We start from the raw sequence: 13,390 nt of genomic DNA, 5'->3' as shown, positions 1-13,390 counted from the left end.
GATTCAAACACTTCGGTAAGGTTTTCTCTCAATTCTCACAGCTGAATCAAGTTTTCTCACAAGACAGAAATTGGACTAAACCATAAATGAATAGAAACAAATCTAGCTCCAGAACTGAGTCACAAGATGGAGTCAGAGTGGTTCACTCAATTCCCATAATTAACCACTTACTGTCCTAATCTCTTACACAGTTAAGTAATCCATTTCTGAATGATCAGGGAGTTGGATTCTGAGACTTACTTCTTAGGTACATCTGCTCCCATTCATGCAGTGAGAATATGGTTGTCATCTGGTTGAGTTTCTGCCTCAATAAATTCTTGTACATTACCTCAGGATGGAACCATGCCTGCCTAATCTGTCAAACATTTATTACACTGGGCAATTTCCCCAGTTGTCATCGATAACTGCGATGCTGCCTGTTCTCATCTCTGCCTCCTGACTTCCTTTAAGGCCCAACCAAAATCCCACCTCCTACAGGAAACCTTTTCCAATTATTGATTCTTGCACCCTCTTTCTGTTGGTTATTTCCAATCTATCCTGTATGTAGCTTGTTTGTACAAAGTTGTTTGCATATTGTCTTCCCCTAGTAGAATGTGAACTCCTATGGTCTCTCTTTGTATTCCTCATACTTATTTCAATGCCTAACACATAATTGTTGTGGTAGTTTGTCTTCCATTTCAAAGAGGACCAATGATATGAGGGGCATGATGTCCTGATTAGTATGTGAATTGGATTGGAATGAAGCAGCATTGCACAAAGTCATCAGCCTCATTCTCTGTTCCAGAGTCCTCAAAGTCCAGTAGCAAGTCAAAAGTAAGGATGACTGTTGATGGCCCATCGGTTACATTCATCCTTGGCTAAACCAAGTTGAGGGATACAAATACTAGAAAGGAAGGAAGGAAGGAAGGGAGGGAGGAATGAAGGAAGAAGAAAGAAAGGAAGGAAGGCTGGAAGAAAGGAGAGAAGGAAGGAAGGAAGAAAGAAAAATAAAAGAAGGAAAGAAGGAAGGAAGGAAGCAAGGAAGGAAGAAAAAAGATAGTTCATGTCTTCAAGGAATTTACAATCTAATGAGGGAAAACAACACTGTGTTGGCAACCAAAAATGGGCTCCTTAGCACTTAGTCAACAAGTGCCCTTGACTAGTTTGGCTTTTTCCCCTGAACTGAATGCTGTTTGTATGTTGGACTGGAGTAAGCTGGTCAGCCCCTTCACCTTGCTTCCCTTGCTTAAGCTGATGGAAAGAACCTGTGCTTTCCTGGTCAACCCCTTCACCTTGCTTAAGCAGACTGAAAGAACCTGTGCTTTCCCCGGCGTACCTTACACCCCCGCAGAAGCCGGATGGTTAAAAACAGCTTCCGTTGGAGCCAGAGGCTGCTATAGCTACAGCCACAGCTGAAGCTGAAGCAGGAGCTACCAGTAGCAGAGCTGACCTATGGGAGGAAGCTGAACAAGGACTTGAAGCCAGTGGGTAATCTTTTTACCATAGAGGGGGAAGCATGATGTTGTTTTACACCATCATGCTTCTCTGTAGCCTCCTGGTTACTCTTGTAAGGTGTACTTATTGGGCCTGGAAGCTTTTGATCAATATGTCAAAATGGGGATGCTGGTTCATGGGTTGGTTACTGTGGAGCCTAAATATATGCTTTGATTCTTCTGCCTCCTACTTTGAGAGTTTCTTATATCTGGCGGTTCCGAACATTTCAGACATATATATGATCCCCTTTGAGATTATAAACTCTGCCCTCCTAATATAAACACACAAAAGAAAGCCAAAAAGATAGAGGGGGAGAGGTCTCAAAAAGGCAGAGGCATGGTGGAGAAGTCAGAGATATCGCAGAATACTGCTGACTTGTCAGAAATGAGAAGTTCTGAACTGAGCTATCTCCTTAGGTACATTAACAAAGCTGATAGGATCTTGTGGAATAATGAGGTTTTTCCAATAATGAGTTTACTGGGACATAATGGCAAAATCAGAGATGTCTCAGACTATTGCAGTTGTGTGAAAAATGAAATCTCCCTCAATTCCTCATCTATGTCCAATTTGTTTCCCAGACCTACTGATTCCACTTTTGCACTGTCCCTCCAATATGCATTCTTCTCTCCTCTGATACTGCCATCACTCTGGGACAAGCCCTCATTACCTCATGGTTGTACTATTGCAACAGCCTGCTGATGGATCTGCCTGCTTCTTGTCTCTCTCAACTCCAGTCCATCCACTATTCACCAAAAAAGTGATTTTCCTTAATCACACATCTATGCCATCTCCCTTCTCAATAAACTTGAGTGGCTCCCTATTGTCTATAGGGTCAAATGCAAAATCCTCCATTTGGTGTTCAAAGGCCTTTATACCCTAGCCTCCTCCTACTTTGATAGTGTTCTTACAACTTAATCCTTGACAGCTCTCTGTTCTCTGACATAGTAAAACTAACTACTTGTAATTCTACATATAAGATTCTCTCATCTCTGGAGTTGGTTCATTTTCTCTGGCTCCATCAGGTGTAAAACTTTCTCTCTCCTGATGTTGCAGAGGTGAAATCAGTAGACCTTAGCAAAAGGTTGGGTATGGAGGGTGAGAGTAATTGAGTCTGGGCAGCTAGTTGACACAGTGAGTAGAGCACCAGCCCTGGAGTCAGGAGGACTTGAGTTCAAATCCAGCCTCAGACACTTGACACATTTACTAGCTGTGTGACCAATTGCCCTACCTTTCTCTCTCTCTCTCTCTCTCTCTCTCTCTCTCTCTCTCTCTCTCCCTCTCTCTCTCTTGGAAAAAAAGAGAGTTAATGAGTTGAGGATGACTCCTCAGTTGTGAGCCTGAAGAACTGGAAGTATGGTGTTGTCATCCACAGTAATAAGGAAAGTAGGAGGTAGGGAGGTTTAGGGGGAAAAGATAAGGAGTTCTGTTTTGGACATGTTTTGTTTAAGATATATATTAACATCCAGTTTGAGATGCCTGAAGAGTAGCTGAAGATACAAGGTTGGAGGTCAGCAGAGAGGTTGGGGCAGGGTAGATAGCTTTGAAAAGCATTAGTTAGAAATGGTAAAAAAAAAAGATACTTATGGGAGTTAATAAGATCACCAAGTGAAGTGGTACAGAGGGAGAAAAGAAGAGGAACCAGGACAGAACTTTGAAAGACACCTAGAGAGAATGTGATCTGAATGAGGATCTACCAAAAGATGCTGAGGAGAGGTCAGATAGGTAAGATAAAAACCTGCAGAGAGTGGTGTCCTGAAAACCCAGAGGGGAAAAAAAAGAGTATCAAGGAGGAGATGGTGATCAACAGTGTCAAAGGCTGCAGAGGTCAAGGAGAATGAAGATTGAGAAAAAGTCACTTCATCTGGCAATTAAGAGATCATCAGTAATTTTGGAGGAAGCAGTTGTGGTGGAATGATAAGGTCAGAAATTGTATTGTAAGGGATTAAGAAGAAAGTGAGAGAACATTGTCCATGCAATGCAAAACAGTTTTGAATTTCTTTCCAGTCATCAATGCAAAGAGCTAAGACTGCTGCTTGAATGGTTTTGAGATATTTTCAAACAATGTAAGTCCCTACTCTTTCCAAAGGAGTATGGGAAGGAGAACCAGAAGTCTGAAGATTATTGAACTCAAGGCCCTTGAAACGCAAACTGAACAGTTGAAAGTTCTTATGATTAGAAACTGAGCATATGTTTCAGGTTTCCTTGTGAGATAACTGTAATTGAGAGGCTTTAGAGTTTTGTGTGGTGATTTCGATGATGATTAACTAAATGCCTTTGAACTGGGGAAAATTTAAAGTGTACAATAAATGCTACTGATGAAGGTTCATTTATAGTAATACCTATGTGCTGAAAAGTAGTAATTGGTCTAACATCATTTGATACCAATGTTTACCCCCAAGTACTGAACAGATGAAAGGCAATCCTTGGAAATGCCAAGAAATATGTGCTTAACAATCTGTGTTTGAAATGTCAACATCCCAGACAGGTTATGGTCATGCATTTATGGGGCAAGGTTTTTTTTTGTAGGCCTGTTCACACGTGTGAACTGAAGAGAAATGAAGAAATGCAGAATGTCTTCAAAACCTACTAGAATACAAATGGCCTCCATATAACATGACTTTTTCCTCTAGAGACTCTCAAAGACTTTTCTTCTTGGTAACTTTTCATAAAATAATGTTTCTTATTGTTGATATCTTGCAGCACTCACAAAACCACTGAACTATAGTGACACCAAATCTTTCCTCAAGCAAAGTACATGTGAGCTTTTTTCTGTCTTGTGAATCAAGGTGTAAGCATACACACATACATACATCTGTGTATGTACGTATTTATGTATTTTTGTATTTCTAATAAGCACATTGGAATGTCTGTCCTGTTTGGGAGCTAAGCTATACCCAATCTTTACTCCCATCATTTATTCTAGAAATTCTCTCCCCCTGCATGCCCCGTTTCCTAGAATTGGAATATTTCTTCATGAAGATGTCTAATTTTTTACATTGCTGCTGCAACATTCAGTCAGTTGCCTTCATTTTCATCACCACTACTTGTTCCATTTAATCCCAATAATTGATTTTTCAGAGTCCTAATCTGGTTTCTGTATGAGCTTTGGGGGAGTGTTTACTTCACACACTTGGAGGACTTGAGTTTGGGGAGTGGAATAAGAAGATTCAAAGTGTCGATTGCTAGAGGAATCTTTTTTTTGTAGGTAACTGAATGTCTTAATGACTTAGATTTTAATTCTTTAGGCATGTCATTATCAGCTCCATCCTACACTAAAGTGTGTTTTCTTTGTAAATATCTGTGGTTTCTGATGTAATGCCAGAACACATATCAAAGGAAGTCTACCTTTTCTCCCTGTATCCAGGACCTGAAATCAATACTGTCTTTCAAAAGTGCATTCAACTGCAAATTTCTAGAATTATGTTTGGTTGTACACCTTTCTTGTCTTTCCATGATATTTAACTCCCCACCATTACCTGCAGGAAGTGTAGTTATAATGTCTGTATCAACCTGTACATTAGTAACCAATATCTCCAAAGAGCTTATTTGTGTTACCATTGTATTTGTGTACTTTAACAATGTAAGGACTAGGTGGTATTTGGTTGAAATTTTAGGGTTGAGGGGATGGAAATAAGGAATCAGGTGGGGAATGGGGTTTGGAAGATGATCTACTGGGGTTCAGAATCACTAGGGTGTGAAGGGTATGATTAGGTATGGGAATGTTCATCACTGAGTGGAGGTTATCACTTTTCCCAACAAAGTTGAAGATTGGGCTGGATGCAAGTGGAGCATAAGATAGTCTGGACAAGGTCATGGGGTCAGATGGGAGGTCTTGCTTCACTCCTCCTCTTCCTTCCAAAGGGAGTAAATTGGTCAGGAAAAGGGAACTGTGGGAGATGGAGATCAAGCCTTCCCAGCATCAGAAAGAAGATCCACTCCCCAACAACTTTCTTCTTCCTCTTCCTTCAAAGGGCAGTCACAGCAAGAAATAGAAGGCCTGAAGTCAAAGGGTAAGACTTTCCTCTTAGAACTGGAGATTTTCTACATCCCAATTGGGACATTTTGCTGGCAGCAGGAGGTAGAAGCTGCCTGGTGCTGGCACTGATGTGAGTCATTGCTTTGTGGATGGGGGATGTCCTTTAGGGCTAATGGAAGATGTCCAACCCCATGCTGGCTTCCCTCAGGGGACAGGTTCTGCACAGCAGGAGATGGAAGGCATAAAGTATGTGGTCAGAGGAGCGCTTGGTCCCTATTAGTGTACTACTAAATGAAACTGTAGAAAATCATGAAACCATGCCAAATGGGCCCGCTACAAATTTATATTACATAATCTCAAATGGCCCTCTCTTCAGCAAAGCAATTTCTATATATCTCACTACTCAATTGACTACCCCATTCACCAGAACAACTTTTCCAAACATTTCATCCCGCTTCAAACCTCTAATGGCCGACCCTACCCCCACAACCTCAAATGAAAAACTTGCGTCAGGGTTCACTACAAAAATTGAGGTGATTTCCCAAGAGCTCTCTTTTTTTTTCCTCTCCTTATCTCATATAACTCAAGATGCTTTCTCTAACTAAAGAATACTCTACCCTTGTCACACTTAAGGATGTGGTCCTTCTCATCGCCAAAATAAACCTCTGCACATGGGCAGCTGATCCCATTCTATTCCATCTCCTTCAGCAACTGGCCACCTCTATCTTCCTCACTTTCTCAGTTTTCTGCAATCCCTTCCTGGCGGTCGACTGCTTCCTTACTGCCTAGAAACATTCCTATGTCATCACCCCCCATTTCTCAAAAATTTACTTGATTCCTCCATTCCTGCTAGCTATTGCCTCATATGTTTCTTCCCTTTCACAGCTAAACTCTTTCAGAAAAGATCCACAATCAGTGCCTCTAACCCCTTGCTATCCAATCTCTTCTTAAATCTCTGCAATCTAGCTTCTGACCTCATCATTCAACTGAAACCACTCTCTCCCAACTTATCAATGACTTCTTAATTGCCAAATCCAATGGCTTTTTCTTCAGTCCTGATCCCCCTTGTCCTTTTTGCAACCTTTGACTCTGTAAATCATCCTCTTTTCCTTGATACTCTCCTTTCTCTAGATCTTGTGACACTGATTGTTCTCTTCCTGCATGTCTGATCATTTCTTCTCAGTCTCCCTTGTTTGATCTTCATACACATTGTGTCTGATAACCATGGGTGTACACCAAGGCTCTGTCTTTGGCCCTCTTCTCACCACTCCATATACTACTTTGCTTAGTGATCTCATCAGCTCCCATGGATTAAATTATTATCTCTATTCTGGTGATTCTCAGAACTCCTTACCCAGCCCTAACTGTTCTCCTGACCTCCAGTCACACATCTCCAACTGTCTATTGAAACGTCTTGAACTGGGTATCCTATAATCATTTTTATCTCAATATGTCCAAACAAAACCTATTATTTTCCTCCCATCTCACCCACACCCAGCAACAAATCCTCCCCTGCTCTTAATTTTCCTTTTACTGTCAAGGGCAACATCCATACTAACAATCTACATGTTATCTTTATTCTCTTTCATCCCTCATATTGAATCTGTTGCCAAGTCCTATTGACTTTACCTTCAGAATATCTTTTGCCTCTACCTCCTTCTCTCTTCTAACACTGCTGCCACTCTGGCCCTCGTGACATCATGCCTTGGCTACCACAATGGCCTTTTGGTTGGTCTCCCTGACTTAAGTCTCTCCACTTTAGTCCATTCTCCACTCAGCTGCCAAAATTTTCTTTCTTAAAAAAAGTAATGATGATGTTATTCCTTCCCCCAATTAAGCCAATTCCACTGGCTTCCTATTACCTCTGGGATCAAATATTAAAGCTGCTGTTTGGATTTTAGAGTCTTTCATAACTGACCCTTTTTTACCTTTCCAATCTTCTTACATTTTCCTCCCCTCCCAATATCCTACCACCCAGTGACATTGGCGTTCTTGTTGCTTTTCTATTGTCCCATTCTGTGCATTTTTACTGGTTGTTTACCATTCCTGGGATGTTCTTCCTCCCCTTCTCCACCCTCCAGCTTCCTTCAAGTCTAACCTAAAATCATATCTTGTTCCTACTTAATCTTAGTGCCTTCTCTCTGAGATGATTGCCAATTTCTCCTGAATATATCTTGTTTGTACATAGTTTTTTGACTGTTGTGTTGACCGCCACCAACATTATATAATGAGATTATTGAGGGCACAGATTGTTTTTACCTTTCTTTAAAGGTATCTGCAGCACTTAGCTGGGCATATCGTGAATTCAGTAAATGCTTGTTGATTAAGTATTGATTCTGGGGCCCAAAATCATTATGCCACTAGAATATAAATGTTTCAGATGTGACTATAAATAGACTATAATAGACTATAAATATAAGAGATTCAATTCTAAACCACTGCTCCTGTTGAAAATAGATAAAGGAAGGAGTAAGGAGCCAGTAACCCTTCTCTTCCTGTCCCCCACAAAGTTGGAAATCACAGTCTCACTAAGAGAGAGGCAGGCCAGATTCCAGATTAGATATCTCTCCATGCAACACGTGAGCCTAGCCATTCTTATATTTAGATAGCAACCACACATGAAGTCTACACAGACAAAGGATAAGATGGACAAGATGTTCTTGCTGGGCCTCTCTCTTTTCTGCCTTTTGAGAGGTGAGTCATGGGATGTTGTGCTGGGGTTATTGCCCGAGGGGGTCTCTCCCATATCTGCTCTAGACCCAAGCCTTACTATCTGATAAGGGATGAGATATTAGAAAAGACTCCATATTTTTTCCTCAGACCCTTCCATTCCTTTTGGATGCTAGGCTTCTTCCCTTAACTTTCCTTAGGTCCACATGTCGATTGGGGATTGAGACACACACCAAGTGTGCTTGGACAAGAGTGAATGATCTTAACCTGATGTAACCCATTCTATGTCACATCCAAGGTGGGGAGCCAAAGTTCGGTAAAAAGAAAATTGAGATTGTGTGTGCTACCTGTGAAAAATTTAGAAAAGGCTCCTGTGAGGAAGGTGAAGGTACCTGTGTTACGAAGGTAAAGAATGGATGCAGAAGCCAGTCTCTCTATGCATATGCTGATGAATCTAAAGGTGAGGAAGCAAGTGCATCAGACTATGCTCCCCTTGCTTATTTGGATAGTTTAATCCATGGGTGGGGGTGGCTTGGTTCCCTGTTACTGAATGAAGTCCTGGGAGGGGAGGGGAGTGCAGCTACCAAGAGAGAACAGGTTGAGTAATAGCTTATCTTTTTATGTAACTGTGAGCTTTCTGACTTCATCGGTGGAAGGAAGACACTACAAATATTATTATCCCCATTTCGTAGGTGAAGAAAATGAAACTCTGGAAGATTAAGGCACTTGACCAAAGTAATCTAGTCAGGCTATGGCTGAGAATGTTCCAATTCTATGTCCATGTTTCAAAAGTAGGGGGGCAGATTCTCAGGTGAAATTTCTCTAGCAGCTTATGGTTTGAGGCTGAGGGAGCCTCTTCAAAGGTGCTTCTCCCTTCCTAGGGTCGACCTATACTTATACTAAAATGGAATGTGTCGACACTTGCGGAGAGCCTATGGTCTTCCGGGCTTGGTTTCATTTGGTGAACATTTGCTGTTCAGATAAAAACCTATGCAATAAAGGATATGCACTTGCATAATTTTTCAACAGAAGTGGGGTATGGTGCAACCTGCTTAATCCCATTGCAATAATAGCTTTTTCCCCTACCCACACACATCCCCTCCCCATCTCCCTCACCCCACAGACTTCCCTAAGTCCTGTTCCCCTTTAGGGCCATGACTGGCTCTGTGATTAGGGTTCACATACACAGAGGTTGGGTTAAATGGAAGAGCCTATGTACTTCTCTGAAACTTGTCTTATGTTACCCTTTCCCTTCATTTACAAGTAAAATTTTCTTTGCTTTGGTTGAATAAAGGCAAAACTCATTTTCATTCATGCCTAGGCCAGGAGAGCTGGGGATCACCAGGATACCCTTGGAAGATTGGGGAGGGTCAGGGTAGACACTGAGGTCACTAATTAAATCTGAGGTAAGGGTTTCTAAGAAAGGAAAGCACACCTCAGATGGGCCCAAATCTGGGATTAGGCTGTGACAATTGTCCCCTCCTAATGCGGTTCATTTCATTTCAAGGTTTTGGTCAATCTATACAACAGATGGAGATGGTGCTCTGAGAAACGCTAGAAAACAAGAGATTACAGAGAGGCATGGAGACTAAAGGAAGTGTCTTTGTCACTGTGACCCCTCTGGGTCATTTCTAGAATGCTATTCTAACCCCTGCCCCAAAGCCCCTTTGTATTGGACTGCAGAGCAGGGCCTGTATCTCTACCAATAAGGAGAGAGTTTCATGCCAACGAGCTTTGAGACAGGAGTTAGAGCATTATGCCTAAATGAACATCAATACTACCCACATTTCAGGGATTAAACAATGGACAAAATGTTCAGAGTTGGCAGGAAAAGGGGATAATCAGCAGGCCAGGCCACTCTGCAGGAGGCAGTGCCCCCAGTGACACAGTAAGGAACAGCTCCTCTAAAATCCCTGGACTACTGATCAGCTATCAGTCACTTAGCACTCAGTGAGGCAGCCAGTGCAGGATAATTTGGGTTCCCTGTGGGGTAACAATGGGAGAATGCTCTTGTACACAATTCCACCCATAAAAGGTGGGAATTACGTACAGGTTTTATAAAAAGAGAACCAGGAGCCTGAGGACTATTTTTGATACTGAAATTGGCACACTACAACTCTTCATTCACAGGTCCTGTTATAGAAAGACATTTTTCAACCAGCCTAGATAGGTGAACTTGACCCAAGGAGTCCCTAGTAAAATGAGCATGTGGAGTTTGAGGATAGGAATTTTTCAGAGGAGTGAACATAGCAGAGATTCTTACTTTGGAGATGTAGAAATCAAACAGCAGTCAAAATCAGAGTGAAAGTCTAAGAGTCAGCACTAGATTTCATGCCTTCACCCTCCTGGATGAGAAGGGAAATGTAATAATAATGATTTATGGGTAGCAGATAATTACAAAGTCCAGCCTTGACCTGCTAAGGAAATGTCTTACTTAGAGATGCTCATGTCTCAGAGACCACAGTATCTAGTCCCCCAAGCCCAGTATACCTGAGACCAGAGACCATTATTTGATTTATCCAGGCCTAACAGAACTATTTTTATCTCTTCTAGAGACTTACAAGGAAGGTAACTTTCCTTTATCTCTGGTCGTCTACTTTTCTGTCAAGTTCAAGGACAACAGAAAGATTCCATCCCATTTTTGGGGGTCACATTGACCCTAGATGACAGAATATGAGAGAGAGAATATATCATAGAAATAATTTATTTTCACCCACTCATACCCTCTCAAAGAATCAAAATTTCAGGCTTGAAAGGGCACTCAGAAGCCCCACCAAACAACTGGCATCCAAAAAGAATCCTCAATACAACACGCCCAATAAGTAAACTTGACATGCAGCCATTTTTTGAAGACATCTCTGAGAGGAACAAACTGTTAAAGCTGTTCTACTTTCCACGGCTTTATTCCTGAGGAAATTTCCTAATGGCAAGCCAAAATTTGCCCCCTTAGAACTTCCAAATATTCCTTCTAGTTCTTTCTTCTGTGACTAGGTGACACCATGGATAGAGACTGGGTTTGGAATCAGGAAGACTCATCTTTATGAAATTAAATTTAGCCTCAGACACTTACCAGCTGTGTGACCCTGGGCAAGTCACTTGACTTTGCCTCATTTTCCTCATCTGTAAAATAAGCTGGAGAAGGAAATGGCAAACCACTCCAGTATCCCTACTCAAAAAAAAAAAAAAACCAAATGGGGTCACGAATGAACAACAAATTCTTCTTCTATATGACAGCCTTTCAAGTACTTGAAGATGGCTGTCTTGAGTTCTCTGAAACCTCTCTTCTTCAAAATAAACATCCTGATATCCTTTCACTGATATTCATATGATATAGAATTGAGACCCTTCAACATTTTAGTTGACCTCTTATTAATCTCCTTTCTAATGTAGCACCTGGAAGGATTCACCCAGCTTACACAGTGAGTCCCTGCAACAAGGATTTAAGGTACCATAGGATTGTTCATCCACTTAAAACCTTAAATCATTGTCATCACTAAATGTGTTTACGTTTATACTTAATCAGAAGGCTGAATTAGATCAAAATAAGTGCAATGATGCAGTAATAAAAGTGACAATAAAACATTTCCCTCATATGCTGGGGTAACATAACCTCAGTGGGAAGAGTGAACATTCCGGGGCATCATGTAGGGAGAGGCACTTATGTAGAAAATATATGTGCTCCAAAACACAAGCATGGAGTATGCCTCCAGTGCTGCAAGTCCACCAGTCTCTGATGTCACCAAACTGATTCCTGTTGTTATTTTCTGGTATGCAGTCTCAATCGGATATGCAGTCTTCGTAAGATCTACATCTTTGGCATCTCACTTTGTCTGTGCCAGGTTATTGTTCTGTGACAATCTCACAGGGCCACCAATTGGCAGTACTCTATTGACCCTAAAGTCACTGCCAGACATGGCTCTGAATGTGTATAGGTTAAGACTTTAACTGAAGTTCTCAGTTAAGGTGCAATGTCTTCTCCCTGTAAAGGACAGTTGACTACACAATCATTCGTTTACTTTAGAAAGTCCAGCTCTTTTAGGAAAACAAAGTTCTGTCACCTCCAGGCATCAGACAAGGGGAAAAATGCCTTTTCTTCCACAGAGTGGAAACATAAAGCAGTGGGGACACTAAAAAAGAGAGCTAAAGTAGAGCTGTATGTTTCTCCAACCCTTGGGTGAAATGGGCATTTCAACTCCATAGCAATATTCCTCAATCCAGGAGACAAGCTCTTTGGAAGACACAACTAACTTGTGCATTTAGGATACAGTATACCTTGGTTCCATGGTCATAAGGTTATAGATACTGTCAATATCCTCAGTCTGACTTAAGGTTAGACATTCCTCGGGCCTCCATGGTTAATTTCCAATTTTTAATTTTAGCTAGTAAACATAGTTTCAGAAAATACACTTCTGTCAAATTGCCAAAGACTCTGAATCTTTTCACTCCAGTTTCACACTACAAGACTCTTAGTCTCCTTTGAAAATTAATAGCAGGGGGAAATGGGCCAGGAATAAAGCCAATCCCACAGGACAAGTTCATTTTTCCCCAGTATGACTAGCTGCATTCTTTACTATAATATCTATATGTGACCAGCAAAAAGTCTGTCCTACATCTGGAAGCATTAATATTCCCTCTCTGAGGAGAAATAGAAACAGGAACTAAGAGCACCCTGACTATAAATGCATAAGAACACCTTCTCAAAACCTGAGGTTGATACACATCATTCCCCTTGGCCTTTGAAAGTACTCTTCCCTTAAATAGGGATGCTCACCTGAAATGAGAAATTATCACACTCCAGAAGAAGAAGAAACCCTAATGAGGATGCTCAGACCTTCCTAGTGTATCAACAATCCAGCTAGCAGCTTCTGTAGGGGTATAAGATCCACCAACAACCAGCACCCAGAAAGCTGCCAACACAGCTTTACTTAAGGAAAGCAATGTTAAGGGTCTAACAATCTTACTTTACTCCAGCATACAAATAACATCCACCTAGTTTTGGGGGAAAAAGGCAGCACCCTGAATCTCAGACCAAATACAATTTGTAGTTATCAATATCGGGGTGTACAGCCGGGGAGCTCATTAGATCAGCTGGCCCAGAGTCACACACCACTCTGTGGCTCAGAGCTCAGAGCAAGAATACTAACCTTTGTGCTTATATATCCTGTTCAGGGCCAGAGGGCCCTAACTTCACCCAGGCTGGGCACGGAGAAGTTCCCTACACCCAATATCACATCAGCTACAAATCAATGGCTCCCAATTGTCTCAGTGCTG

At 41.5% G+C, this 13,390-nt stretch overlaps 1 protein-coding gene across 1 annotated transcript; it reads left to right on the top strand.

Annotated features, from left to right (window-relative positions):
* Positions 1-8,094: 8,094 nt before the first annotated feature.
* On the top strand, positions 8,095-9,137 carry LOC118837446 (prostate and testis expressed protein 2-like). The gene is made up of 3 exons (XM_036744328.1): positions 8,095-8,143; positions 8,418-8,579; positions 9,001-9,137. Exons 1-3 carry the CDS (start codon positions 8,095-8,097, stop codon positions 9,135-9,137), a joined length of 348 nt encoding a protein of 115 aa, XP_036600223.1.
* The last annotated feature ends 4,253 nt before the right edge of the window (positions 9,138-13,390 follow it).

This window comes from Trichosurus vulpecula, chromosome 2, assembly GCF_011100635.1.
Source record: "Trichosurus vulpecula isolate mTriVul1 chromosome 2, mTriVul1.pri, whole genome shotgun sequence".
Taxonomy (NCBI): domain Eukaryota; kingdom Metazoa; phylum Chordata; class Mammalia; order Diprotodontia; family Phalangeridae; genus Trichosurus; species Trichosurus vulpecula.
Note: the sequence above shows the minus strand (reverse complement) of the source record. Positions and strands in the feature narration are given on the sequence as shown.

Coding starts and splice junctions, on each gene's coding strand:
- LOC118837446 (XM_036744328.1), top strand. CDS start 8,095: ATGGACAAGATGTTCTTGCTGGGCCTCTCTCTTTTCTGCCTTTTGAGA. Junction 8,144..8,417: donor TCTTTTCTGCCTTTTGAGAG/GTGAGTCATGGG, acceptor GTCACATCCAAG/GTGGGGAGCCAAAGTTCGGT. Junction 8,580..9,000: donor ATATGCTGATGAATCTAAAG/GTGAGGAAGCAA, acceptor CTCCCTTCCTAG/GGTCGACCTATACTTATACT.